The 26,331-nt window shown below is 47.7% G+C and overlaps 1 protein-coding gene and 1 long non-coding RNA gene across 2 annotated transcripts; one reads left to right on the top strand and one right to left on the bottom strand.

Annotated features, from left to right (window-relative positions):
* The first annotated feature begins 2,295 nt into the window (after positions 1-2,295).
* Positions 2,296-21,718, top strand: ALDOB (aldolase, fructose-bisphosphate B). Its single transcript, XM_014596181.3, has 9 exons — positions 2,296-2,400; positions 15,999-16,132; positions 16,412-16,623; positions 17,154-17,208; positions 17,982-18,142; positions 18,321-18,404; positions 19,037-19,211; positions 19,632-19,831; positions 21,214-21,718. The coding sequence occupies exons 2-9, from the start codon at positions 16,021-16,023 to the stop codon at positions 21,307-21,309; spliced, it is 1,095 nt and encodes a 364-aa protein (XP_014451667.1). The 5' UTR covers positions 2,296-2,400; positions 15,999-16,020; the 3' UTR covers positions 21,310-21,718.
* On the bottom strand, positions 16,026-24,137 carry LOC132249451 (uncharacterized). Its single transcript, XR_009460928.1, has 2 exons — positions 22,460-24,137; positions 16,026-16,194 (listed from the first exon to the last, which is right to left on the bottom strand). It is a non-coding gene; the product is annotated as an uncharacterized LOC132249451 (long non-coding RNA).
* Positions 24,138-26,331: the final 2,194 nt, after the last annotated feature.

Here is a 26,331-nt window from a genome sequence, read left to right on the forward strand (position 1 = left end):
AAGGGAGTTTTATATATACATACAAACCACGAAGCTATTCTGCAAAGAGACTTATCAGAAAATGGATTCTGGGGTGTTGAAAGTTGGAAACAGTGGAACAGATGATCAGCCAGGCTGAATCACTATAACCATAGATATTCATGGAGCTACATTAGCTCCCACCAGCTGAGGGTCTGGCTCTATGTTTAGTACTTCCTGCAATTATAATTGTCCAACTGCCACCCCATATGTGGACTCCGCTGTGCAGAATTAGGGTCGGTGGGCTCAGTGGAAAGATGCTGCCTCACTTCAGATGTCCTTCTTCAGTGAGATGAGAAACTCCAGTCCCAACACCAGTCCCATTTGTAGCAGCTGCTGTTCACCTAAAGGTTAAAGGTCTCCCTACATGTGTTGAAAAGAGTGGAGAGATAACATCAGTGGGCTAGTAAACATTGCATCTTTCGGTTAAAAAAGGTCTAATGTCCAAGGCTACTGCATGTGCTATTACTGAGAGCACAATGTCAGCATAACGAGGTCCCTATACTATACATGTCCAACCCCCCAGCCCTTGGACACCTGGCATATGAAGAGCGTAAGAGAACAAAACAGGCTCATTTATTTTACTTGGAGAAACTTAAATCATTGCAGTTTATGTCCATGTGCAGTGGAAGCTACTTGTGGAAAAGTCTGGTTTTTATACAAAAATCTTTTTGAGCAAATGTTATATGCCATAAATGTCTTATTGGAGGATTCAAGTACCATTTAAGTGAATAAATCTTGTGCTGGTGAACCTGAATTGCTCCACATAAGCATTACTTCCTCTTGCACTGCAGTGCCTTGAAGGAGCAGTACCATAGCAACGAATTTGGCACTCGGGGCAAAGCCCTCAACAGCAGCCCACTGTCACCCCATGTACAGATCTGGGGGACACATGCCCCCCCATGCTTGCCCAGGAGTGCACGCAGTGGCAGAAGCCACCCTCCCTCCATACCCACACCCCGCCAAACAAGTTGCTCACGGCTCTTTCCCATGCCCCACCCTGGCTGGGCAGTGCCTGTTCAATGTTTTACCTCTTTATTCGCCTTCACTTTGGCACCTGGGACAGTCACCCCACTCACCCGCACCTTGCTACAGCCTTGTGAAAGAGTTTGGGATATCTGTTGTAAAGCAGTGGTTCCCAACCTTTTAAACTCAAGGCAACTCTTGTTTGGCTCAAAGCACCCCTCCGAAAATGCCAGCTCTTCCTAGTTTGACTCCAAAAAATACTAAATCAATTTGTATGTTACAAAGAACTCACAAAGACCACAAAACATGAGAACATTTTTAACACCATGAATTTTCTATTTGAAATCTCAGGTTTTATCGTGTGAATTATATGGACACACGCAACCGTGCTAACAGTCTGTGGCACCCTCTGGTACTCTTGGAGGGATTTCAAGGTACCCCAGGGTACTATGCCACCCTGGTTCAGGCTCACTGTACTAAAGCACTGTTAGCCAAGATTTGTAACATTAGGAATGTATATAAAGCATATTCACTGTGTGTGGCCACGTACAAAATATACAGGAAAACTGGCTCCTGCTCCCTAAGGGACTGAAGATCACAAAACTAGAGCAGCAGTCAATAGGCATATCTCCATGGAAGGTAGTAGATGTACAGCAATACAAATGATACAAATGAGCCAGGGATGTAACCCATGGTTTCTTCTTTCATTTTTTCTTTTCATTCTCCATGCTTATCTTGCTGTGATCCTTTGACCCCAGCTGACTTCCTGCCCCTGGGGCAGGGGGCTGGACTCGATGATCTCCCGAGGTCCCTTCCAGCCTTAATGTCTATGAAATCTATGAAATCCTCTACATTTCAGACCCTCCTTGTGATCTGCCTGTTGGCAGGTCATGGAATTACAATAATAGACACCTGTTGAGGATCCAGCCTTAAATCTCAAGCTTATGCCCATATTCACTTTGAACAGGTTCTACCATAGGTCTTATAATCATTCGTAATATGTCTTGGAAGGACAAAGAAAGATATTGAACTGAGCTGTACGAAGAACCTTTTGAGATAGTTTTGTCATTTGGAATTAAACATATACATTTGCAATTATCTATCTATCTATCTATCTATCTATCTATCTATCTATCTATCTATCTATCTATCATTGCAAATGTGTATGTGCCCTTAGAAGGGGTGGGTGGGGGGAAGGGCAGATAAAACTGATTGGCTGTGCAAGTTACTGTTGAGTAGCCAATCAGTGGGGCTGAACACTGACACCTCCCCAAGCAGGCTGGAAAGGAGGGAGGGAAATAAAGAGGTAAAACATTGATAAGAACTTTATAAAAAGCTTGGGATCTGAGAGATTAGACCTCTTTGGCTGCAACCGCCTCAGGAGTTTGTAGCAAAGAACTACACTGTCTTCAAACAGTGAGTAACTATAATCCAGCGGCTATACATTCCTGATCTGGGAAGAGTAGAGAGAAGCGTGTGTGTGTGTGTGTGCGCGCGCACGTGTGCACGGAGTTTCGGAGGGCGAGAGACATCTTTACAGCATAAAAGCATTGAGTTTGTTTTTGCAGGATCAGTTTTTAAGACTATGTTGTCACCCTCTGAAGCTAGCTATAAGCACTTGCATTTTTTCTGAGCCATTTTTTTTTGAGTGATCTTACTCTTTCATCTGCTTCAATAAATGCAAACAATCTCCTCTGGGGATATGCTAACAACACTTAAGTTTCTGGCTCCATTTAGTAACTCAGAGCAGCTGGAGGAAGTGAATGTAAACACACAGCCTTCATCCTTAGTCTGTGAGACTGGTTCAATAGTCTGTGGCCACGTCGCTTTCTGCTGTTTTGTTTTTTAGTTAGATCAGTGGTTTTCAAGTGGTGCCTTTGTAGACTCATGGCACTCCTCATTCAGCTTGAGTCACCCCTTATTTAGCTGAAAGCACCCATTGGAAAATGCCAGTTTTTACTTTTTACTTGTTTTTTGACTACAGAAAAATACTAAAATAATTCTTTTCTTGCAGCAAATTCAGAAAGACCACAAGAGGTCAGAATATTTTTAACACTATGAATTTCTATTTGAAGTCCCTGGATTTATCTTGTTAATCATGTTTGCACACCTCACAGTGCTAAGATGGCATGGCACACTGTGGCACCCTTGGAAGGATCTCAAAGCACCTCAGGATGCTGTAGCACCCTGGTTGAGCATCAGAGGGTGGTTCTACACGTTTCCGTGTGGCAATGTTGCTATAGTGCCATGTTTTAGTATTTCCTTTCAATGGTGTACATGTAGGTTTTGCTGCTATATCAATGTAGCAGCGCAGTATGCCTGGGCGAGTGCGCCATGACATCACCATAGGGCAATGTGTAGACGTGCCTAGAATGAGATGTTTCTGGGAACATTGGGGAATGGCAATATTTGGTTCAACCTCCTTTTGTTCCTTGCATGCACAGCATTTGGGCTGACAAAATACTGAATCTTGCATTTGTTGCTTAATTTTGTCTGAACTATTATAAAATAGAGCTGGTTTGGCTGGTTCTCAGGTTGGGGGAACAGTTCCCACACTGGGACCCAGCCCCTTTCCCAATCCCCAGAACACTTTGAAAACTAAGGATGAGAGAACTGTCATCTTTGGGAAATTGCTTAAAGCTACAGAACACAAACTGTGCTCATTGGCAGCCATTGATACCTTTCAGCATGCCCATAGATGCACTCTTGACTGCCAAAGCACACCCAGAGCATCCCTGTTGTCATCCCAAAGACATGAGCTCTCCAACCGACCTGCCAGGATTCTCCATCCCCTCCAGTGAGAAGTGCCAAGTCCCAAGTAGAGTTAAGCTCTTACACTAGCACTACTCCCACCCACTAGAAAAGGTCATTGTCCCCCCTCACCTCCTGCCACCTCCGAGAGGCAGGCACCTTCCTCAGCACCTGCAGACAACTGTTTTGCACCAACCTGGGTACATCTACATGAGATGCTACATTGCCATAGTGACAAGCTATGGCATAGTGTCAGCAGGCACAAATTGTGACACTGATGCTACTGTATGGTAGGGTCAGAAATGACTCGTGCTGCCGGGACTGCACAGTGACAGCAGTTGCTGCTCAGTCATTTAATACTTGCTAAGAAAAGCACTAAATGACTGTGCAGTAATAACTGTGCAGTCAGGGACACGTGTAGGCACACCCCCTGACTCTTAGGTTGGGGAATCAGTTCCCCCACTGTGACCCAGTTCCTTTCCAGTCCCCAGAACAACCCAATTTTCTTGTAGGTAGAAACATTGCTACCACAGCACTGACAGCATGGTATGGAGGAGGGTGTAGTGTTCATTCCCCTGGCGCCTGTAACAGTGCTGCCTAGCATAGGACAGCAATGGGGGTCCAGGCCTCACACCCTCTACCCCACTTTAGGGAGGTTAGCCCAGCTAGACCTGGTTCCAGGTCCTTTGGCAAAGGACAAAGGAAAAGCTCCTTGTTCTCTCTCCCTTACAGGCCACACAGGTATTTAGCAGCACATTATGAAAATTCAACCTCAGAAGTTGCCCTTAGAAATGCCATGGTGCACACAGGCTCATGGCTTGCATGTATGTAGGAGACCCAACAATATTTGCTGTGCTAATCAAAGGCACCTGCTTCTTTTCCTCAGCTAGCAGCAGTCTGAACACATAGTCCCTGTCTCCCTTATCCCCTGTCCCCCTCATGTTTTTCTAACTGGAGGCATTTTGCTAGATTCCAGCCCTCACTCCTCAGATATTCCTGAAATGGAAACTTTCCCCCTTCCCTTCCCTACTTGCTGTCAAAAGGGACCCTAGAGGCATGCGGGGGGGGGGGGGGCGCAGCCACCCACTAATTTAGCTTTGCCAGTTTTAGTCTCGTGCATATGAAGCAGAGACAGGTTTACCTTGCCCAAGGCGAAAGCCTTGGTCTGCCTGAAAAAGCTGCTTTGCACTACAAAGGCTTTATTATCTCTGGCAGTTATTTTATTTTCAAATACATTCAATTTTCACTATATGGACTGTGAACTGTCCAGCTCCCGTCTATGTACCAACCTCATTTGAGACATTAAAATGAATGCTCTGGCTTTCTCACCCACAGTACAAGAAAGGTCTGATTGCAGCACAGGGGAAGGAAAAGGGGCCCCATGGAGCTTTAAGCGCAGTACCTCCTCCTATAGCATAGTCATGAATGATGATTTTTTTTCCATGTACACAGACAGTATCTCCTTGTTTCCCCAACAGCTGCCTCTCTGTTCTTCACCACTCTCCTTGGTGTGTGTGGGAAGCAGGCTGTGAGTTACTTTTTCTCTACCTCAGTCTCTTTTCTTTCACACATTTTCAGTTGTACAGCACTTGGCCTCGTGTTTTATACAAATACTTATCCTATGGGTGTTTTTTACTTCTTTCCTTTGACCCATTTTCGCTTTCTTATCTACCCTGCAGGAAGAGGATGTTCTCCAGTCTTATTTGGAAGGGACACTTTTCCTTAAGTCAAGCGAATAGCATAAAAAGTATTTTTTAGATCAGTTTTCATCTCCCAAGTGCAGGTGACTGATGGGTGTATAAAGTGCAAGACACTGTGCATGATTCATTGAAGTTGTATGTAGGTGACAAGACTCCAGGAAAACTCTGATTCTTTAGCTCAGCCTTTAGAGATGGACAGACAGATCCCATTCCACCTATTAGACATAAGAGACTTAGGTGCCTACATGTAATCCTATTCCACCCTGTAAGAGTCACTGAAGAACTGTTCATCAAAAGATGGCCAAGTCCTCTTCCTCACAGCTTTGTTGTGACTTAATCATAAGACTAAGATAACAGCATTTTACTAAGTTCAGGAACTCAAGCCTGGTGGAATAGGATTACACTTAAGCACATAATAAGTGGAATAGGATCTAGCCCACTGCCTTTTAGCTGGCAGGGAGGTGGGGAATCTCTGATGTTGGCCTAAATGGCAGACAGTATTCACATATTACATACAAAAAGTGGACTTCTTTTATTCTTTTCAGTGTATAAAATATTAAATTGATTTATCCCAGTGCCCCCAGTAGAAAGGAAGCTTTTTTGCTCCTATTTGTATGGATTTTTTTAGCATTGCAATAAGGAAACCAGCTAAAGTGTGTTTTTTAATGGAGCTCAATGATTAAATGAGGCCTGTATATAAAAAAGGTATGTGTACTCTGTGGCATGTAAACAGAATATGTCACAAAATTACTTAAGTACTACATGGGTTTGAGCCTGATCATATACAAGTGTAAATTAGGGGTAAAGGTGGTCAAGTTACTGGAGTTACTCCAGTGCTCTGAGATCAGAAACAGGCCCTCTTGATTAGTTTGTTCCAACCCATATTTTAAAAGGGACTTAAACCCCAAATCTATTTCTATAATGTGACTTGGGCTTATTCATGTCACCTGCCTCCAGTTTTAAGCACTGTCTTATGTATGCATAACAGAAAAACATATGCACACAAACCCGACAGGTTGGGGACCAACTGGCTAAGAAGCAGCTCTGCAGAAAAGGACCTGGGAGTTACAGTGGACAATAAGCTGAATATGAGCCAGCAGTGTGCCCTTGTTGCCAAGAAGGCTAACAAGATACTTGGTTGCATTAGTAGGATTTGCCAGCAGATCGAGAGAAGAAATTATTCCCCTCTATTCTGCACTGGTGAAGCCACATCTGGAGTACTGTGTCCAGTTTTGGGCTCCCCCACTACAGAAAGGATGTGGACAAATTGGAGAGAATTCAGCAGAGGGCAACAAAAAACAGTTAGGGAGGCTGGGACACATGGCTTCTGAGGAACTGGGGTTATTTTGTCTGCAGAAAAGAAGACTGGGGGAGGATTTGATACCAGACTTTTAACTCCCTGAAGGGAGGTTCCAAAGAAGATGGAGCTAGACTGCTGTCAGTGGTGGCAGATGACAGAAGTCTCAAGTTGCAGCAAGGGAGGTTTAGGTTAGATATTAGGAAAAACTCTCACTAGGAGGGTAGTGAAGCACTGGAAGATATTACCTAGAGAGATGATGAAATCTCCATCATTGGAAGTTTTTAAGGCCCAGCTCAACAAGGCTTTGGCTGGGCTGGTCCTGCTTTGAGCAGGGGGTTGAACTAGATGACCTCCTGAGGTCCCTTCCAGCCCTCATTTTCTATGATTCTATGAAAACCTATGTCTGTGAATGGTGACTTGTATAAATATATATGCAGGAGCCAGCGCTGAAGAACCACGCTCCCAAGGGAAGGAACAGATAAAGCTGCATGTCCTTGGCAAGGGACCAGTTTTTGAACATTGAACCCTACTTTTTGATATAAAAACAGCAAGGGAAAAGACTGTCATGAAAATTCCTACTCTTATGAGATTCCTTCCCTTCTGCTGTCTAGAACCCAGATGTTTGAGTGTGATTAGCTGTTTTAGTTTACCTGGGAAATAAAATAATATCTGAAGCCTGATACAGACTGCTTGGAAGGTTAGAAGTAGCCAAGTGCTTTAGTGCTTGGCAAGGGGAAGAAGCAAAGAGAAAATTGTCTGAAATGCAGTCTGACAGCAATGTTGAAATCTTTCCCCCTGTGCCTTCTCCTGTTCCCCATGCTTTTGCACTTTGGTCCACACACTGTTGAAATATTAACAGAATGTAATATTTGTACTGACGTCTGTGAAGATATTTCCCTGTCATGCTTCACTGTGCTCACCAGAGAAAAGCTGAAATTGCAACACTGCAATATTGACTTTTTATATCCGTGTTTCTCTGGGTCCCACTGCTTGTCTGCCAATGCCTCGGCTATACAAACAACCCAGTTTGCTTAAAGTAGAGCCTGAAAACCATTGTGTTCATCCACAGTTCTGCTATTAACATTGGGGTATTGCTTTGTATTTTTCCTTCCCTTGTGTTCCCAACGTTTGAAGTTTAATTACACTTTGTGAACAATTATGACAAACAGAAAAACAATGACCGTGAGCCAAGCTGTTGGCCAGTGCAGATCAGCATCACTCCACTGAAGTCACTTGAACTAGGACAGTTTATACCAGTTGAGGATTTGCTGCCTTGCTTGAAACCACTGGCCCTTTCACTGCTCACCAGAGTAGACATAACATGAAAATTATTAACATAGTTTCTTGCAATAGTTTTATAGTTATTATTTGCATTAGGATAGCATGCAGAGACGCCAGCTGAGATCATTGCCCTTTCTGTTACATACTGCACAAGTGCCTAGTGAAAGACCTTCCTTGCCCTGAAGAGGGCATAGTCTAAACAAACAATACAGACAAATGGTGTGATGGGAAGAAGAGGCCCAGCAAATGAAGTGACTGACCTAAGATCAGGGCCATAACTCAGGTCTCCAGAGTCCCAGTAAGTGGCCTAACTGGCTGCCTCTTCAACAGGTCTCTAACATTTCTGTTAATAAACTATTTGGAGACTATTCTTCATGAGGCAACCACAGCCAAGCAGCAGTGTAACTAAAGCAGAATGAGCAGGGCAGCAGTCCCTGGTGCCAGTTTACGGGGTGGAGGGGGAAATAGCAGCTGCCATTGCACAATTGTGCCAATGGCATGGGGGAGCCAGAAGTCACTGCTGCCTCCATGTATCACAACTGCCCTGGGCACTTAGCTGACTTGGTATGCCCTGTTAGCTGAGTGACTGCCACTTGAGGGCCAAGTCTGCCACCCTTACCCTGACAAAGCAGTGCCTTACTGCAAGCTAAATGCACTGAATATGCAATACATTTACAACAACACAACCTCCCATGAACACAATGCATATAGCCCTGAACTGGTGTGACTTACTAGAAACTAGTACCTGATCATGTGTCTCCTCCAGATCATGGTTTAATCTATAGAGGGGTACAAATCTGGTGTAAATTGTGCCAGCTTTAACAACTCATACATCTTGGCCCATGCTAATACACTTGTCAATGTACATAATGTTTTGCCATAGAACAGCTATCAGATTGCTGGAGTTCTTCTCTGGCATTTTGTCCTGTGTCTTACAGTTTACCAAAGGGATGTCCCAGTGCCCTATACCCCCTGCTAATGCAGAAAATGGAGTGCTATATAAGCACAAACCTGCTTTCATGCCAGTATCTCTTATTGATAAAGAACGGGAATAAATGACCAGAACATGGGGCATGGAGTCAGAATGGTCTCTGTGCAAAAAGTTATCCAGGAAGTCATTGGTGGAGAGACACTTTACTTAGAGCATCACAGACCCCCTGTTTCATTCTCACAGGGAAGGAGCAACTACCCAGGAAGGTATAATGATATTCATTTAAGAAAACCATAACAGATGAAATATCTCATTAAGGGTGCTTGTCCACATTACACCTCTCCTGTTACCACGTTATACTTTTCCTGTGTCCACATGACAAAAATTGCCATTAAGCTAGCTAAATAGCATCTGTATATCCACATACATTGTCAGCCGATTTTATCATTTTAGATTTTTTTTTATCATGGTAATTTAAAACACCTCCAAAATGTTTTATTTTTAGCTCCCGAATTTCTTCCATAAGAGTATTTTTTATCATTTTAAAATTTCAACGTGGATCTGATTTACTCCCGAAAACATGATTTTCCCTGCTTTGCAACTATTACACCACCACGTACCACTTGGTTTCACTCAGTAATCCATGGAATCTCGATTGTAATACTTCAACAAGACCCCAGGGGCTAATCTTGCAAATTTTTACTGGTGATTTAGTTCAAGATTCAGATGAATGAAAAACACTTTTTTTGGATTCCAAAAAAAATGTTCCCTGTGTTCACATGTACTTCGTGGCAAAGATCAAATTATTATGGGTCAGTTCAAGACTCAGGCCAATTAAAATTACTTTTTGTTGCACTGGGTTTTTGGTTGTGCAGGGCTGGGGTGGCAGGTCAGGAGTGAGGGGGACTAGCAGGGATGGGAGGGTAGGGGTAACCCGGGTGGTGAATGTAACCCGAGTGGTACTCAGATGAGGTACCCCCTCTCCAATTGAAGGGATTTAGCAGGTGTTAGTGCACTATGGGAGGGGTAACCACTTATGGGGGAGCAACTCTCCTCCTATCCCCTATAGAGCCAATACCAATTGGAACTTAACCAAATACAGGTTTAATAGGGAAAGAACGGGGTGGAATATAACACATATGCGGGGCGGAAGGGACCCTGGAGATAATGGTACCCCCCGCTCTGGGCACCCGGGGGGGGGGGAGAACCGGGGGAGCAGAGGAGAGTCAAAGGGATTTTAGGTGAACATACACATATAACAGAGACAAATGTTATATGTGTATAAGGTGCAGGGTTCCCAAAATATGAGGCGCAGGGTCCCACAAAATTTGAGTCATAGGCGTCCCAGTGGGGTAGGGTAAAAGAGGTGAGTGGAATCCACTCCCCAGTGGGTATTCCCTTTTGCAAGTAACTCAAACCTCTGGTGCCCTGGTCAGGAATTGACTCCAGGTCTCCCATGTAGCAAGCAAAAGCTGTACCACTGAGTTACCAAAGCCTGGGCTGGCTCCAGCTCTAGGCTCTAGTGCCTCTGGGATCCTCCATGTGCCGTCTGCACACCAAGCTGCCCAGCTTCATGCCAGAGGGGAGTCAGAAAGAGCCCAAGCTGCTGCCTGCAGGTCGGGGCTTTGATTCCTCCGGGACCCACTGCACAACGATCCTGGGAGGGTAGGGGGCTATGGATCAGGAGTGGAGGGCCCTGGCAGTGTATGCTGAGGATCGTGCTAAACTGTTATATGTGCCCATTGCACCCAGCTCTGGGGTATATCTCAGCCCTCCCCATACACTGTCATATGTAACTGTTACACCCCAGAGCTAGGCGCATATCTGCCATTCCCATGCACTGTTATATGTGGCTATTATACCCCAGAGCTAGGGCTACCCCATGCCATGCCTCTGTGGCACTGGGGGACTCTCTTGGACACCCCTGACCACATGGGCTGGACCAGGACAAATTTCTAGCTGTAATCCCAGCCCAAAAATCAGCCCAGTTCCAGGAAAACCAGAAAACTAGAAAAACCAGAGAGGCATGACATGGGGTGGCCCAAGAAACATTTCCACCTCTAATCCCAGCCCAAAAGAAATTCCTTATTTGAGCCTGTATACTTAGTACAGTGGGCATAGGGTGACACATAGTACAGTGTCAATTGGCAGCCTGGCATGCACAAACCGTGCTTTGGGCTGGGCAAGACTCTGGCCAGAGATATCCAGGAGAGTCCCCTGGTGCCAAAGAGGCATGGTGTCAGATGGCCCAGAAAGGATTTCAGTCTGTAATCTCAGTCCAAAAGCCAGTTCCTTATTTGAGTAAAATAAATACAATAAAATTGCTCAATCAAAAAGAGCGTGGTCACTGACTTGTCATGCTTTGGGATTCCTCTCACTTCCAACCTGCAGCCTCCTGCCCCCCAGCGCTGCCACTGCCCTTCACTCCCAACCTGCAGCCCCTTCCCCCCAGTCCTGCCGGTGCCCTTATCCAGGGCTCCAGCCAAAAAGCAGCTTCATTGGAGCACTGTTAATGCAGACAAAGCAACTCAAAGGGGGTCTGGGTTTTTGGTTGTAGCCGTGTTGGTCTAAGGACATAGGCAGGCAAGGTTCTTTGAGTAGATGTGATTTCATAGATTTCATAGACATTAGGGCTGGAAGGGACCTCGGAAGATCAAGTCCAGCCCCTCGCCCAAGGGGCAGGAAGTCAGCTGCGGTCATAGGATCCCAGCAAGATAAGCGTCCAAGTTTCTCTTGAAGGTGTTCAATGTAGGCGCTTGATCCACCTCCAGTGGCAGGTTATTCCAGACCTTGGGGGCTCGGACAGTGAAGAAATTCTTCCTTATGTCCAGCCTGAAACGGTCTCGATGGAGTTTATAACCATTCGACCTTGTCATCCCTTGGGGCACTCTGGTTACAAACGTTCCCCAGATCCTGGTGAACACCCCTGATAAACTTATAGGTGGCCATCAGATCACCCCTGAGCCTGAGCTTTTCCAGGCTAAAGAGTCCCATAGCTCTCAGCCTCTCATCGTAAGGTCTGTTTTCCTGATCTCTGATCATGAGTATAGCTCTTCTCTGGACTCTCTCAAGCTTTTCCACATCCTTTTTAAATTGTGGAGCCCAAAACTGGATGCAGTACTCCAGCTGCGGCCTCACCAAGGCCAAATACAATGGAAGAATGAAGTCCCGGGATTTGCTTGAGAAGCATCTATGGATGCAAGCCAGCGTTTTGCTCACTTTACTAGCTGCAGCATCACATTGATGACTCATTTAATCTTGTGGTCAATCATGACCCCATGTCTCTTTCATCCGTCGTGCTAGCCAGCATAGCACTGCCGAGCCTATGAGGATGCTTCAGGTTTTTCCTCCCAAGATGGAGAACCTTGCATTTTTCGATGTTAAACACCATCAGGTTCTCATCCGCCCATTTCCTGAACCTGTCAAAAGTCAGCCTGGATCGCCCTCCTGTCCTCAGGTGTGGATGCTTTACCCCAGAGTTTGGTGTCATCGGCGAACTTGGCCAGTCCACTACTGACACCAATGTCCACATCATTAATGAAGATGTTGAACAATACGGGTCCAAGGACAGAGCCTTAGGGGACCCCACTGGTCACAGCGCACCACAATGATTAACTTCCATCAACCACCACCCTCTGGGTCCAACCACGGAGCCAATTCTCCAGCCAGCGGATTGTGGTGTACCCGAGGCCGCAATTGACCAGTTTTGCTAAGAGGTGATCATGGGATACCAGATCGAAGACTTTTTTGAAGTCAAGATATATGACATCAATCTCTTCTCCCTTGTCCAGGTGATATTTTTTATTAGACCAACTGAGTAGTTGGAAAAAAGGTCTTGGCAAGCTTTGGGTGCTGTCACCCTTCTCCAGACATGGGGAGTCTGCTGTTCTGAGACTCTAAGGAATTAGAGAAGCTAAAAGTGTGGCAGGATTTCAGTGAAGATGTAAATAGGGTCGGCACTCCAGGATTTGGCCAGTCACTCCACTGGTTTTACAGGTTCTGTTGAGGAATCTTAAGGTAATGGTCTGAGGGGGAATGGGAAATGGTCTTCTCCAGTCCTACAGGATGCACAATATACAACAATCACACAGAAGACATGATCATGCTTTACAGCCAAGCCGCTACCCCCTCAGCCCTGCTGGTGCCCCTCACCCCGCTCACGTCTGCCAGGGTGACCCTAGCTCTAGGGTGTAACAGCCACATATAACAGTGCATGGGGAGGACAGAGATGTGCCCAGCTCCATATAACAGCATATGGGGAAGGCTGAGATACAGCCCAGGGCTGGGTGCAATGGCACATATAACAGTTTAGCACAGCCCACACCATACACTGTTATATGTGGCCATTACAACCCAGAGCTGGGTGCATCACAGGACCCAAGCCTCTCCAAGAGTGCGTGACTCTCCTCTCCCTGCAGTAGCCTGGGTGTTGTGGCACGAATGCATAGGGGGCTGGTGGTTGGTGCGGGCAGCACCCCCTGTCCCCCCCCCAGCCCTGCCTGTGTCCTTCACTCCAAACCTGAAGCCCCCTTGCCCCCCAGCCCCACTAGTACCTCTCATTCCTAGCTAATCTGCAGCCTCCCCAGCCCAGCTGGTACCCTCACTCCTGACCTGCAGCCCCCTGTCCTTCCAGGCCCCTCCCCCCCAAAACCCTGCCGGTGTACCTCACTCCCTAACTGCAGCCCCCTGCACCCCCAGCCCAGCTGGTGCCCTCACTCCTGACCTGCAGCACCCTGCACTCCCAGAAGGAAGCAGCAGTATGACTATCAGGTAGAGCAAAGGCAAGCAGAGGGTGATCAAACGAGGACAGGGACATGCTGCTGGGAACAAAAATAGGCTTGGAAGGACAAGAATACCAGAGAAGAGGGGCAAGCTTGGGGAGTAGAGGACAGGAGGGGGAACAAGTATTGAAGGGATCTGGTTGTAGGCTGGGGATATGAGTGCAGGCGATGATGATCTGCCAATGCAGCAGTTAAAAGATTGACATGCCAATAGACTAAGTGATAAGAAGATTCCTCTCATTGAGCCTGGGCTGTTTCTTTCTTCACCTCAACTCACACTATGCTCCTGCTGTGTGGGGTGGGGGTGGGGGTGTTAGCTCATGTTGGCCACTGTGTGGTGATGGGGGGTGGGAGTTGGAGTAGGCTGATCATGGCCCTCCAACCCCACTTTGGGGGAAGCTGTCCTGGGCACAGGGATCCCTGGTAGCCAAGGAATCTTAATCAACCTCGATAACAACCCAGGCCACCCCCACGCTAGTTCTCAGCTTTGGAAAAAATCCTGCTTTTTGATGTGAGGATACAAACAACAGACAGGATTCTTTCTGTTTTACATAAAAATTCCTGTAGTAATGTTTCCATTCAGGCTTTAGCTTGGGTAGCCTGGGTACATGATATCCAGATGCCAACACACAGGGAGGCAGTGGGGGAAGTCAGCCAGACCCTTTGTGTCCCCTTGTGTAGTCCTAAGTGTACCTCACATGCAGCACCCGGTGCAACAAGCATGCAGAAAAAGCGGGGGGCAGAACTGCTTTGGGACCAGGCTTGGGTAGGAGGGCAGCCCCTTCGGGAGGCCTGTGGTACAGCCCCAGGTGCCAGTATAGACTTGTGAGGAGAAGGCAGGCAGGCTCACTCTTGTGGACCTTTACATGAAAAGATTTCCCTCCCCAACCAGCAGCACCCCGTGCAACAAGCAACAAGCACCCAGAAAAAAGCAGGAGGCTTTGCAGGGGAGGTGGGCAGCACTGCCTATTGAGCTCAAAACCCTCCCCAAAATGCGTGTCTCTCAAGCAAAACCACCAACAATTCCCCCGCAAAAAGCAACCTGGCATGACCCAAGAAAATAAACCAACCAAAACATCAAATCTTTTCCTAAAACGCCACCTGGCAGTAAAGTAGTACTGAAAGGGCAGGAGGGTAAAATTGTTCTGACATGCCCCCTAGCGCATTTTACTAGTTATAGCATAATAAACCATTGTGTGGTAAATCATGTCCACGTTACTTATTTAGCCGTCTTAAACTAAGAAAGAAAAATTAAACCAGAAACATTTTTAGCAACTAACCGAGGACATGTACAAGGGCCCTAGGATACAAGTCAGATCTCTTAAGGTGGATGTTTGACATTGATGCATCTCAGTCACAGCCCAGTAAGAGAGGAATGGATTATGATCCATGTTTGTGATCCAAGATCATATACAGGGTAGGCACTTTGATCAGTAGAAGGATAGAGATTTTGTTGCATGAAAGATCAGCATTTTGTTATTTAGGAGCAAAATATCAAATTTGCTTTACAAAGCACTCGGCTGAATCTGCAATTACTAGCAATTACTATGCTTGTTACTTTGACCCAAATTTTAACGCCATATCTAACTCCCCCTGGGCTCTGAGCTTGGTTAGATATAGAGACATGCCCACCTAGGGTTCTGTCCCCATGGGGACTCAAAAACGGCATGTCACATATGTTGCTTCTGCAGCCTACACTGGTGTTACCAAAGAAACAAAGCACAGAGAAGAACTTGAGCTGGATTCCTGGACTGTGCTGGAATGAATGGGCTATGTGGGCCCTGGGGAGAAACAGACCCTGAACAAGAATCACAGGTCCATGTGGAGTGGATTTTGGACAGCAACCCTTGGGACAGGAGAGTCTAAAGTACCCACTAGAATGGATTCTAGTTCTAAGAACTGAGAGGAGGGAAGATGCAATGGCCAGTGTGTTAGTCTGGGACCTGAGAGCAATGGGTTCCATTCCCAGTGCTAGCACAGATATGCAACATGAGCTTGGGCAAGTCATTTAATCACTTGGTGTCTGACTTCCTTGTCAAGTAAATGGGATCACAGCAGTTCAGTAAATAAATAAATACATTATAAATTGCATTTCAGACTGTGAGGTACTAGGTACTATGGTGATGGGGACCAGGAAAGCAGCTGGATAGAAAGAATTTCAGTAGGAACAGAGTGATCCTTATCCACAAGCAGTGGTGATACCTCTGAGTCTGCATCCCATCAGTGTAACTTTACCAACACAATCATTCAGCTTGGAATTCCCTTTCTAGGTGCCCTGCCAGATCAGCCATCATGACTCACCAGTTTCCAGCACTGTCCGCAGAGCAGAAGAAGGCCCTTTTCGAAACTGCTCATAAGATTGTGGCTTCAGGGAAGGGGATCCTTGCAGCAGATGAGTCTGTGGGTGAGTTGAACAGCTACTGACACTTCTTAACACCTTTTAAATTCATGTTTCTCTTTGAAATCCTATAAGGAAACAGGCAAAAGTAAATCAAACTCTAAATTATTTAATCCCTGTGTCTCTTTGGAAAAGTGGTTCATCAGGGATATGCTTATGGTGGGCAGACAGCGTGGATATTTGGACTGAAGGCCTAGTCCACTTTAACTGTTCCATCCTTGTGCATAACTGAAAGGACTGTCAGACTTAATATCTTGCACTCTGACCTGTGGTTGCTTTTGCCAGGTACAATGGGTAACCGGCTGCAGAGGATCAATGTGGAGAACACTGAGGAAAATCGCCGTGCCTTCCGAGAAATCCTCTTCTCTTCAGATGCCTCCATCAACCAAAGTATTGGCGGAGTGATCTTCTTCCATGAGACCCTCTATCAGAAGGACAGCAGTGGAAAGCTATTTCCAGATGTCATCAAGAACAAGGGCATTGTGGTTGGAATAAAAGTGTGTATTGCCAAAGCACCTGGTGGCATGATACATCAGCCCTGCAGCTCTGAATGCGAACTATATGCTGAGGCTGGGATCACTGATAACCACTGATCTTGTACAGTCATTGCTGTTCCCATTCTGTACATTGCCAAAGCAAATTTATAACCATTGTATTCATCCTGGAAACCCTCCAGCTTCACCAAAGCTCTTGCTGCATCCCCTCCAGCAACAACTTTTATCCTCTCTTTTGACTCCACACCAACTCCTAGAACTCCTGAGCTGTCCCCTGCAGCAACTCCACCCCTGCTCCCTCCTTCTCTTACAGTCACCATTTCCCTTCCCCTTCCCTCCCATTACAGTTGCTTTCACCTGTGATTTCCCACTTCCCCAACATCTCCCCTCCCACCCCCTCTAACCCTTGTTTGATGACTCTGGTCACATCAACAGATTTCTGCTGACAAGGCCTGAAGAGTCTGTACTAATTCAAGATTCACCTTGATTTGTTCACATTTGACCTTCCTTATTTTCATTGTGTGTCTCCACAGCTGGATAAAGGCACGGCCCCTCTGGCAGGAACCAATGGAGAAACCAGCATTCAAGGTGAGACATCTTCTCTGAGTGACTGAAGTATTTAATGCTCGGTTGTGGGTGTTAAAACTCAAAGCTGCTTGGGGCAGGAGGAATGCAGCATGGTGCTTATCACAGGGCAGGAACTGAGGTTAGTTCAAAGGTTCTGGTGGGGTTGTGCTTGGTGGCAGCCTTTAATGCACTTCTGCTCCACCACTGCTCTCCTATCCCAAGTGACATTCGGAGAGCAGCTCCAACCCTGCTCAGACACACCCCTCCCAGCTTCCTGCACACTGCCAGCAGCACCAGCAACTCCTCTTGAATTCGGACTATGCAGGCAGCAGGGGATTAAGCTACAAGAGCTGTTTGGGCAGGGAAGTCAGGGTGGGAGGGTACAAAGAATAAAAGAGAAGAAATGATCTCTAGCTGGAGTCAAAAAGAAATTCTTCCTCTTCCCCTCCCCACTTTCCATCCAGAGAGGTCTGTCAACTAGCAAACTTAAGTCCCTGGCTGCTGAAGGACACTGCATTGGACATAACCACAGACCAGGATATAGAAAAGGAAAGGTTGTTTTTCAAGAAACAAGATTTCCCGGTTCCTCCCTCCACACTTTACAGAGTCTGTGCAAGGCTCACATTAGCCATTGCTCTGAGAAGGAGTCACTTGCTCTGTTCTCACTTAAGTTAAAGGGCTCCCCAAAAACACTTAAAAGGAGGCATTTAGGGAAGACAACCATAGGCAGAAGGCTGTGTTCAGTGTGTAGTGCTCAGCCCTCCCTGACAGATCCTTTGCCTCCCTACTCACAGGGCTGGACGGGCTTGCTGAGCGCTGTGCCCAGTACAAGAAGGATGGGGTTGACTTTGGGAAGTGGCGTGCAGTGCTGAAGATCACTGACACCACCCCCTCCCAACTTGCTATCCAGGAAAATGCCAATACATTGGCACGCTACGCCAGCATCTGCCAGCAGGTACAAATTCTCAGAGCATGTGTGAAATAGCTCCCTTACATGCTTGCAATGCAAGAATGAATTGTGCATTGCCTACCCTTTCTTTCGAGACAGTTCCCCTAGGTGTTGGAGGGATTTCCCTTCAGATAGGGAGGGTCTTTCAGTATCTCCACAGACTTCTCTGTTTTCCTATTTTTAGCATGGCCTTGTGCCCATTGTGGAACCAGAGATCCTGCCTGATGGAGACCATGACCTCCAGCGCTGTCAGTACGTCACTGAGAAGGTAAGGATTTCATCTGCCACGTAGATCCTGTTTTCATTAATCAACCTAAACAATGCTTAGCTCTCCAGTACCATTTTACACTCCTCCATCTGAAAGTATTTTGCAAAGACCATTCTTCCGTGTTACAGCTGAAGAGAATGAAACACAGATATGTTAAGAGAAAGGCTCAAGATCACCTAGTAAATTCATGGCAAAGGTGAGAATAGACTCAGTGCCTCCAGGCTCTCAGACAAGTCCCCTTGCCATTTGGTTACATTGTTCCCTTCACAAAAGACTCGTTAAAGAGTGAAAGGCATTATCCAGGACTCTACTGCCATTTCATAATTACTTAATCATCTAGGAGGAAGGCAAACTTGAAGGGGTAAACCCAGGAATCTGATAATGAAGTCTGAAGTCCCCAGTCCTCTGAGGAGACGGAGGGGTCTTCATGGCAGGTTTGGCAGGTTTATTGCTAAAGTGAGTAAAAGAAGAAGCTCAGAGTTGATTAAACTTGAAGAGTGAATTCCCTTCTAACCCCAGGAACCAGCTGTCTCTCCTCTGCAGGTATGGGATGGGAATGACTGTCAGAGATAAAATCTGGCATTACACAAATATGGGTCTGGTTTCATCCTCCTGTTTTCATTGCTCCCCAGGTCCTGGCTGCTGTGTACAAGGCCTTGAATGACCATCATGTCTACTTGGAGGGGACACTTTTGAAACCCAATATGGTGACTGCTGGGCATTCCTGCTCCAAGAAGTACACCCCTCAGGAGGTAGCCATGGCTACAGTCACTGCCCTCCTCCGCACTGTTCCTGCTGCTGTTCCCGGTAACTCATCATTCATCCTTACCACCACCCCCCACACAACTTTTCCTTTCACACTGTTTGCTTCATGGTTCCTATTGGGGTTGCTTGGAGCTCATCTCAACATAGGGACCATTACTTCTCATGTACCGCTATGCAGACAAGACCCTGGTGGTCACACCATCTCCCCTTTTTGGTCATAGACACCTGTTTTGCTCCTGGGGACATGCAGTGGGGAGGTGGTTTGCATGCTTTTTGGGTTGGTGCAATGTTAAGAGGACAGTTTGCCTCTCTGTGACTGTAAATGCAATAACAGTGGTAGCTGCGAATAGGCACGTACAGGATTTTTTGCTTTGTTCCCTCTATCTCCACTACAAGAATCTGCTGCATCATCAGAGAGCAGAGTGAAGCCTGGTTAAACTTGTTTTCCCTTTCTTCCTGCAGGAATCTGCTTCTTGTCTGGAGGCCAAAGCGAAGAGGAAGCATCTGTCAACCTCAATGCCATCAACCTCTGCCCCCTGCCCAAGCCCTGGAAGCTGACCTTCTCCTATGGACGGGCTCTGCAGGCGTCTGCACTGGCTGCATGGTCAGGGAAGTCTGCAAACAAGAAGGCTGCACAAGAGGCATTCTGCAAGCGAGCACAGGTATGGGCCTTTACTTCTTCATTTCACCTCTACTTCTTCTGCACTATGTCCAAGGGTCTCACTCCCTCAGTCCCGAGGCCTATTTGTCCTGTCGAAGGCGAAGGTGTGAACCAAGCCCAGCACACAACATAGTAGCCCCTACTAATTGTGTGGGCTAGTGAGGACAAGGACATCTAAATATGGGAGACAAAAAATGACAAAAGCACGTGCAGGTGGGTCAAAGTTTAAAAAAGTGTACCCTTGGGGAACACCAGGCAGAACACCCCAGACAGCACTCACTGACTCTCAGAGGCGGCCAGGGAGGTGGCCTCTCAGTCCTGAGGACAGTCGCTTTGATCCTTTCTCATGGTTCATGTTTATTGAAGGACATTCATTGTTCTTGAACTTAGTCCTTGGCTGAACACCCTGCCCTCAAACCTATGCAGGAGACATCTGGAGACATGAGAGGTGTTTTCATCTCCCCTGGGCTGAGATTACCAACAAGGGTGCTAATTAGAGGCAATTGGAGATGCCTGTGACATGGGCTAAACTCCACTGGGAACCTGTCTGGAACACTGGCCCATTTCATATGCAAGCACAGATAACAGACAGCCAAAATGTTAGCTTGTAACCACTTGCCTAAGAATAGGGGTGGGTAAAATATGGCCCACAGATCTAATTTGGCCCTCCAGGCAATTTCATCCAGCCTGCTGGTGCCACCAATTAATTGTACCCTACCTATCCCGCACGCTTCTCTCCCACCCTCATGCATGGGAGGGCCCTGGCCCTGGCCAGCATGCGTAGCTTCTGGGCAGGGCCACTGTTCCAGCTGCTGGGGGACCTGGTCAACCTGGCTTTGCTCCTTGCTGCCACATGCAGCTCCTGGAACTGGTTGGAGCCATGTGCCACCAGGCACTTGTGCCTGCATGGGTCATGAGCACCCTGAGAGCCTGTCACTTGCTGCTGCTGCCACTGCCGGCAGAGTCTGTGCTCCATGAGGGGACATGTGGGGGGTCAGATGTCCTTCCTAAAAGGAATACTTCTTGGGGCAAGGGAAGGGACATCTGGCTGCAGAGGTCAGGGTTAGGAGGGGGGGCTTCCAGTCCCAAGATGGTGACGAGGGGGCAGGCCACCTGTCAAGGGATGAGGCTACCATTGCAGCCCTCGACAGCTCACCAAAACTCATTAAGCGGCCCTCTAGATGAAATAATTGCCCACCCCTGCCTTAGAAGCACAGCAGTCCTTATTCTATGACCCAGTTCTTAAGTTCTCCAGTCCCAACCCTGTCAAATTTCATCAGGAAATTCACCTGAGTGCTTTCTATTTGCCCATGTTCTTTACCTCTCCCCAATTTCCTTCTTACTCTCTTTCACAAATGTTTCCTCCTCTTCCTGATCTTTCAGATTAATGGTTTAGCTTCCAAAGGACACTATGTCACCTCTGGGAAGGGTGACATGGCTGCCATGAAGTCACTGTTCACTGCCAGCTACACCTACTAGAGTGCAGGACTGCACAGGCATCCGATCCTTCCTTGAGGAAAAATGTCCCAGGCCTCTCAAAAAAAATAAGCTTATCTGATCCATACATTCCAGAGAAGTAGGACCAGTCCTGGGAACTTCAGCCACTACTGACACAGATTAATCAATCAAAGTACCCACTCCCCCTTTCCAAAGGGGCGACTTTTTAATTAGCTCCCAGTTAAACCCGTCTCCTTAATTGCCTGTCAGTTAAGGAGACAGACAAGAGTTTCTAATTCGTACTATCAACTTTCTTTACTCCCTTACAAAAAACCACAGGCCCCTTCCAAAATCAGACAAGACAGATGGAAAGAGTGCATGGGGGTCCTGTATTATACAATCTGTTGTTTTCAAGCCATGAGCTGTGAATAAAGTATCTGCAACCAGGTAACTGTGTGTGAAGTACTTCCTGTCTGTATGTCACATCCAATGCTTTCCCTTGCTCTCAATGGCTTGCTGTGTAGACGCACAAGTGAACCGCACAAGAATAAAAGCCTAGATCAAATCAGAAAAGACGAAACCCTGAAATGTTAAGCAGTGTTAGGAACACTGGAGGCTTTGATCCTGCAAGCTGAGTTCAGTGACTGTGCCAGCAGACTCAAGGATCAGGTTAAAGCAGTGGTTCTCAGGCTTTTTAGACTTGTGACAGCCCTCAGAAATTACCAGCTCTTAGTTTTACCTCCATTTTTGACAATGGAAAAATACCAGAGCCGTTCTTCTGTTGCACAGAGCCCAGAACGCCCACAACAGGGCAGCATGTTTCTACCCCTGTGGATTCCTATTGGAAATCTCTGGGTTTACCCTGTGAACAATGTTTGCGCACCTGATAATGATAACACTGCCTGGTGCCTCGTGACATCCTCAAAACAATCTTTAGGCTCCCTAGTGGGCCACAACATCCAGGTTGAGAATCACTGGCTCTTTACCCCATGGACTGCAGGGAAGGGTGACTGCCTTTTCAAAATGGGAAGGCAGGACACATGCCCACTACCTTCACTCCTCCACCCCCCTCAGTGGCAGCCAGAGCAGAGCTGAGTGGAGCCCATGGGAGGTGGGGGCAGATGCAGGCTGCCTGCTATGGGCTTGGGTCTCCCCACCCTGCTGCCCTCCCCACAAAGCCAGTGTCACTTACACTTTTATGCTCATCCAGTCTGGATTGAGTTGGACAGGACAAAACATCATGTCCTCCAGCTCGGGTCAGTGTCCGGGTGAGGGATCTCCTGTCCATAGGTGTCTTCCTCACCCCTCTGGTGCAGAAGGATTTTGTAGAGTTTGTGGATCCCATCCTCAGCCTTCCCACAGATGTCCTTGGCTGAGTCATTCACAAGTAGCCCCACTTGGACCACAACATCACGCAGCTGGGATACATCTGAGAAGTCCTTGTGGAAGAAGAGAAGGGAGTACATTCCCATCTAATATGTTCAGTCCCAGGCTGCTCTGTCCTGGCACTGGCATCCTCATGGGAAGGCCTGGGGCAGAGAAGCGAAAGCTAGAGCACTAAATCCCTCAGCCCACATAGGAGGTGGGAGCCAGAGTCTAGGGCAAGGCCTGTTACAAGCACTCCCTGCTTGATGGAAGGGTGGTGCTGCTCCTCATGACCCTGGCTCTCTCCATGGGGTTGCTTGACTCAAACCAAGTCTTAAACTGCTGTTGGAGGCAAAGGACACAGTCACTGGGCACCTGCCCCTGCTCTTCTGCTGAGGCTTGTCCTCGTCCCCTCCTCAAAACTGAAACTTCATGCTCAGACTGGAATTTCTGTCTCACTCGTCACAGCGAGTCAAGAGTGGTGGCAACCTGACCTTGCCTTGGGACTGGGGCCATATTTTGCTCCAGGCCTGGGCTAATCCCCTCCCAAGGCCAGAGTCATGAACAACATCTGGAAGGCAACAGACCCCTGCTCCTTCCCAGCCCTGAAGGGCAGGATGAGGTGGACAGTTCTCAGTCCTGAGGCCAATCTCTCAGGAAACACAGTTTTGACAGGGGAGAAGGGCTGATCCCTCTTCCCAGATGACTGTCTTCTGCATACCACAGGTGCTTAAGGTTGTTTCTCTTCTGAACCCAGCATCTTCATATAGTGTGCTAACCTCTAACAGGTACTGGAGCCTCCCTAAGCTGAAGAGAGACTCCAGCAGGCACCTTGGGGGAGGAGGTGTATTGTGGCTGGTCTCCCCAAAAGGGGAGAAAAGGCAGGGCCAGTGTCAAGGTAAGTGGGGCTACACTTACCACAGGGTGTCTGGAAGATGCTCTGGGGAGCCCTGGTGAGATCCCAGGCACACTTCCTGACCTCTCACATTCACATTTCTCAGCAGACATTTTCCCAGCCTCGGCAATGGCTGACAGCTGGCTCTTCAAGCCAAGTGCTCTGCCTCTCTCTGCGCAGGACCTGGTTCACAGCAGAACGTGGAAGAGCCAAGCTGTGGTAGGTAGAGTCCAGACACACGAGCACAGAGCATGGGAGGAAGGGGGAGAATACCCTGCACTCTTATTTTCCCTGTGCTGCTCTCGCCTCCAGCCACCCCACCCCTACCCTGCTTCTTCAGCTTCTCGAGAGAGCAGGGACCAAAGTGACTCCCACTCCTCTGACTGATGAGGGCGAGTTGGGAACACTTGCATCCATCTGGAGGCTCCAGTACAGGGATGGCCCATGGGCTGGATCTGGTCAGCCGGGGCCTCCATTACCCAGACACCCCTACCCTCATGGCTTGGGCTGGTCTCCATGGAGACCCCAGCCACACCTGCGTGGGAAAGCTCAGGCTGGGCTTGCCATGGAGACCAGTCTCAAATGCACTAGTAGCATGTGCAGGGGGCTACTCCAGAGCTGCTGGGATCTTGTGATGGGGCAGCTTGCTCCGGAGCCAGGGCAGAGCCACGATCTGCAGCCTGCACGCTCTGGGCAGGGGCACACAAGCAAAGGATCGCAGCTCTGCCCCAGCTTCTTGCAGCGGTGACAGCCTGGTCTGGATCCGGGTCAGAGCTGTGATCCCTTGCTTGTGCACCCCTGCCCTGGGAGGTGGTGCTCTCCCCTATGCTGGGGGTCTTCAAGAGGAGGTTAGATAGGCATCTGGCTGGGGTCATCTAGACCCAGCACTCTTTCCTGCCTATGCAGGGGGTCGGACTCGATGATCTATTGAGGTCCCTTCTGACCCTAGAATCTATGAATCTATGCCCATAGTGTGCAGGCTGCAGATCGTGGCTCTTCCCTGGCTCTGGAGCAGGCTGCCCCCATCACAAGATCCCAGCAGCTTCAGAGCAGCCCCCTGCCCTGTTCTGCTGTGTGCACTACCGGCATGTCTAAGACTGTGGCAACCCCAACTTGAGCTTTCTGGCTTAGGTGCAGCTGGGGTCTCCATGGAGACCGGCTCAAGCCATGAGGGCAAGGGCTGCTGGGAAATGGAGTCTGGCTGCTGGCCAGTTGGGCCATTTTGCCCACTCCTGCTCCAGTGGATCCTAATGCCCATCTGGAAGGTGATCTGGAGGGCAGTTTGCAGGAAAAAACTCCAGCCCAGGTTTCATCTCTAACTTCTGCCTTCCTCTTGTGACTCAGAGGGAGATCTCAAAGTAGGGCAGCTTTACCCAGCCTATTCCAAAAAGGATCAGCTGGAACCAAAAGAAACCCATATACACAAAATGGGCAAGAACTAAATCTGGACATAAACATACATATTTTGTAGCAGACCCAGGATGAAAGAACCTCATAACAGCTAGCTAGACTCCAAGGTTCAGGCAGTAGAAGCCAGGAAGAACTAAGACCACTGCACAAAGTTGGAAGTGTGTACAGTTCTGGTCAGAAGTGTTGAAAAGACAAGGACCTTACACTGTGTTTGCCGTTCTCAGCTTAGGACATTAAGGTAGCCCTTGTGTAGTGGAAGGTGTTGGTAATGCCAAGTTGCAGGGATTTTGCTTATTGATACTTGGGGCAAGGAAGGAATTTTTTCTCCTTCTGAAATAGGACCAATTTCCAGGGTTTTTTTGCTTTCTCTTGAAGCATTGGCATGTCATTAGAACAACACTATGCTCTCTGGGCACTATGGATTAGAATACATTTCTGATCCAAGGTTAGTTCTTGGGTGAGAGGGAGATGACTAGTTGGCTGAGAAGCTAGCCACCATGCCCAAGGCCTGCCATGCCATGAAGGGTGTGTGTGGAGAGAAGCCAAATTGCCTCAGGCCCTCATGTCTGTCTGGTCCCTCAGGACCTCCATATACTCCCCAACTTGGTAGGGGCTACTAAAAGCCACTGCCTCCCTGTTCCAGTGACTGAGATGCTGAGCTCCAGGCATATTGCATGGCCACAACAAATGGACTGAGCCAAGCCATGCAGGGGTCCTCAAAAAGGACTGCGGGCTGCCTCAGACAGATGACACTCAAGGATGCCCTTTGGCAGGGATAGAAACAGAGATGGGAAAGGAGAGGTGATCATGATCTTTTTGTAATTATTGTTGTGTTTTGAATGCTCTGTTTCTTTGGCAAGGGACAGTAGGTGGATACACAGATTTGAGGATGTTCATGTACCCAATGAGCATGGGAGATATGGATGTGGAACAGATAGAAAGGGAAGGAGGGGCTGGGTTTGAGCCAGGCGCATGGGTGTAGGTAGGAGTGGAAGGTAATAAGAGGTTGGAAGGGGAAAATCGTTTTCTTTTCCAGCTTAGGTAAACGTGGGTTGAGAAGGGAGGGTGGGTGGACGGTGGGGAAGCCTTCATTGCCAGAGGTATGGCAGGTTGGGGTGGCTTGATTTTGAATTTGGGGGGAGTGGGAGCTTAATTTTGTTGCATCTTCTTATGTTACTGTGCTATTGTGTTTCTATGATATTTTGACTCTTATGGGAAGATGCCCTAAGCTTTTTTTTGGAAAGGCAGACAATTGGGAGAAGTTAGCCTGCTGAGTACTTCCAAGGCCATCCCAGACTTCATCTAGCACCCTCCTAGCAAGACTTGGGCTGTTAACTTTCAGCTTGTGCAGTGTTCATTTCAAAAAGGGTTTGTTATGGATGCAAGAAAGGACA

This window comes from Alligator mississippiensis, chromosome 3 (genome assembly GCF_030867095.1).
Source record: "Alligator mississippiensis isolate rAllMis1 chromosome 3, rAllMis1, whole genome shotgun sequence".
Taxonomy (NCBI): Eukaryota; Metazoa; Chordata; order Crocodylia; family Alligatoridae; genus Alligator; species Alligator mississippiensis.

What these genes read in the sequence shown, in the direction of transcription:
- ALDOB (XM_014596181.3), top strand. Translation starts at nt 16,021, where the DNA reads ATGACTCACCAGTTTCCAGCACTGTCCGCAGAGCAGAAGAAGGCCCTT. An exon ending in GCATTGTGGTTGGAATAAAA is followed by an intron (nt 16,624 to 17,153) that starts GTGTGTATTGCC and finishes GTGTCTCCACAG; the next exon opens with CTGGATAAAGGCACGGCCCC. An exon ending in TGGAGAAACCAGCATTCAAG is followed by an intron (nt 17,209 to 17,981) that starts GTGAGACATCTT and finishes CCCTACTCACAG; the next exon opens with GGCTGGACGGGCTTGCTGAG.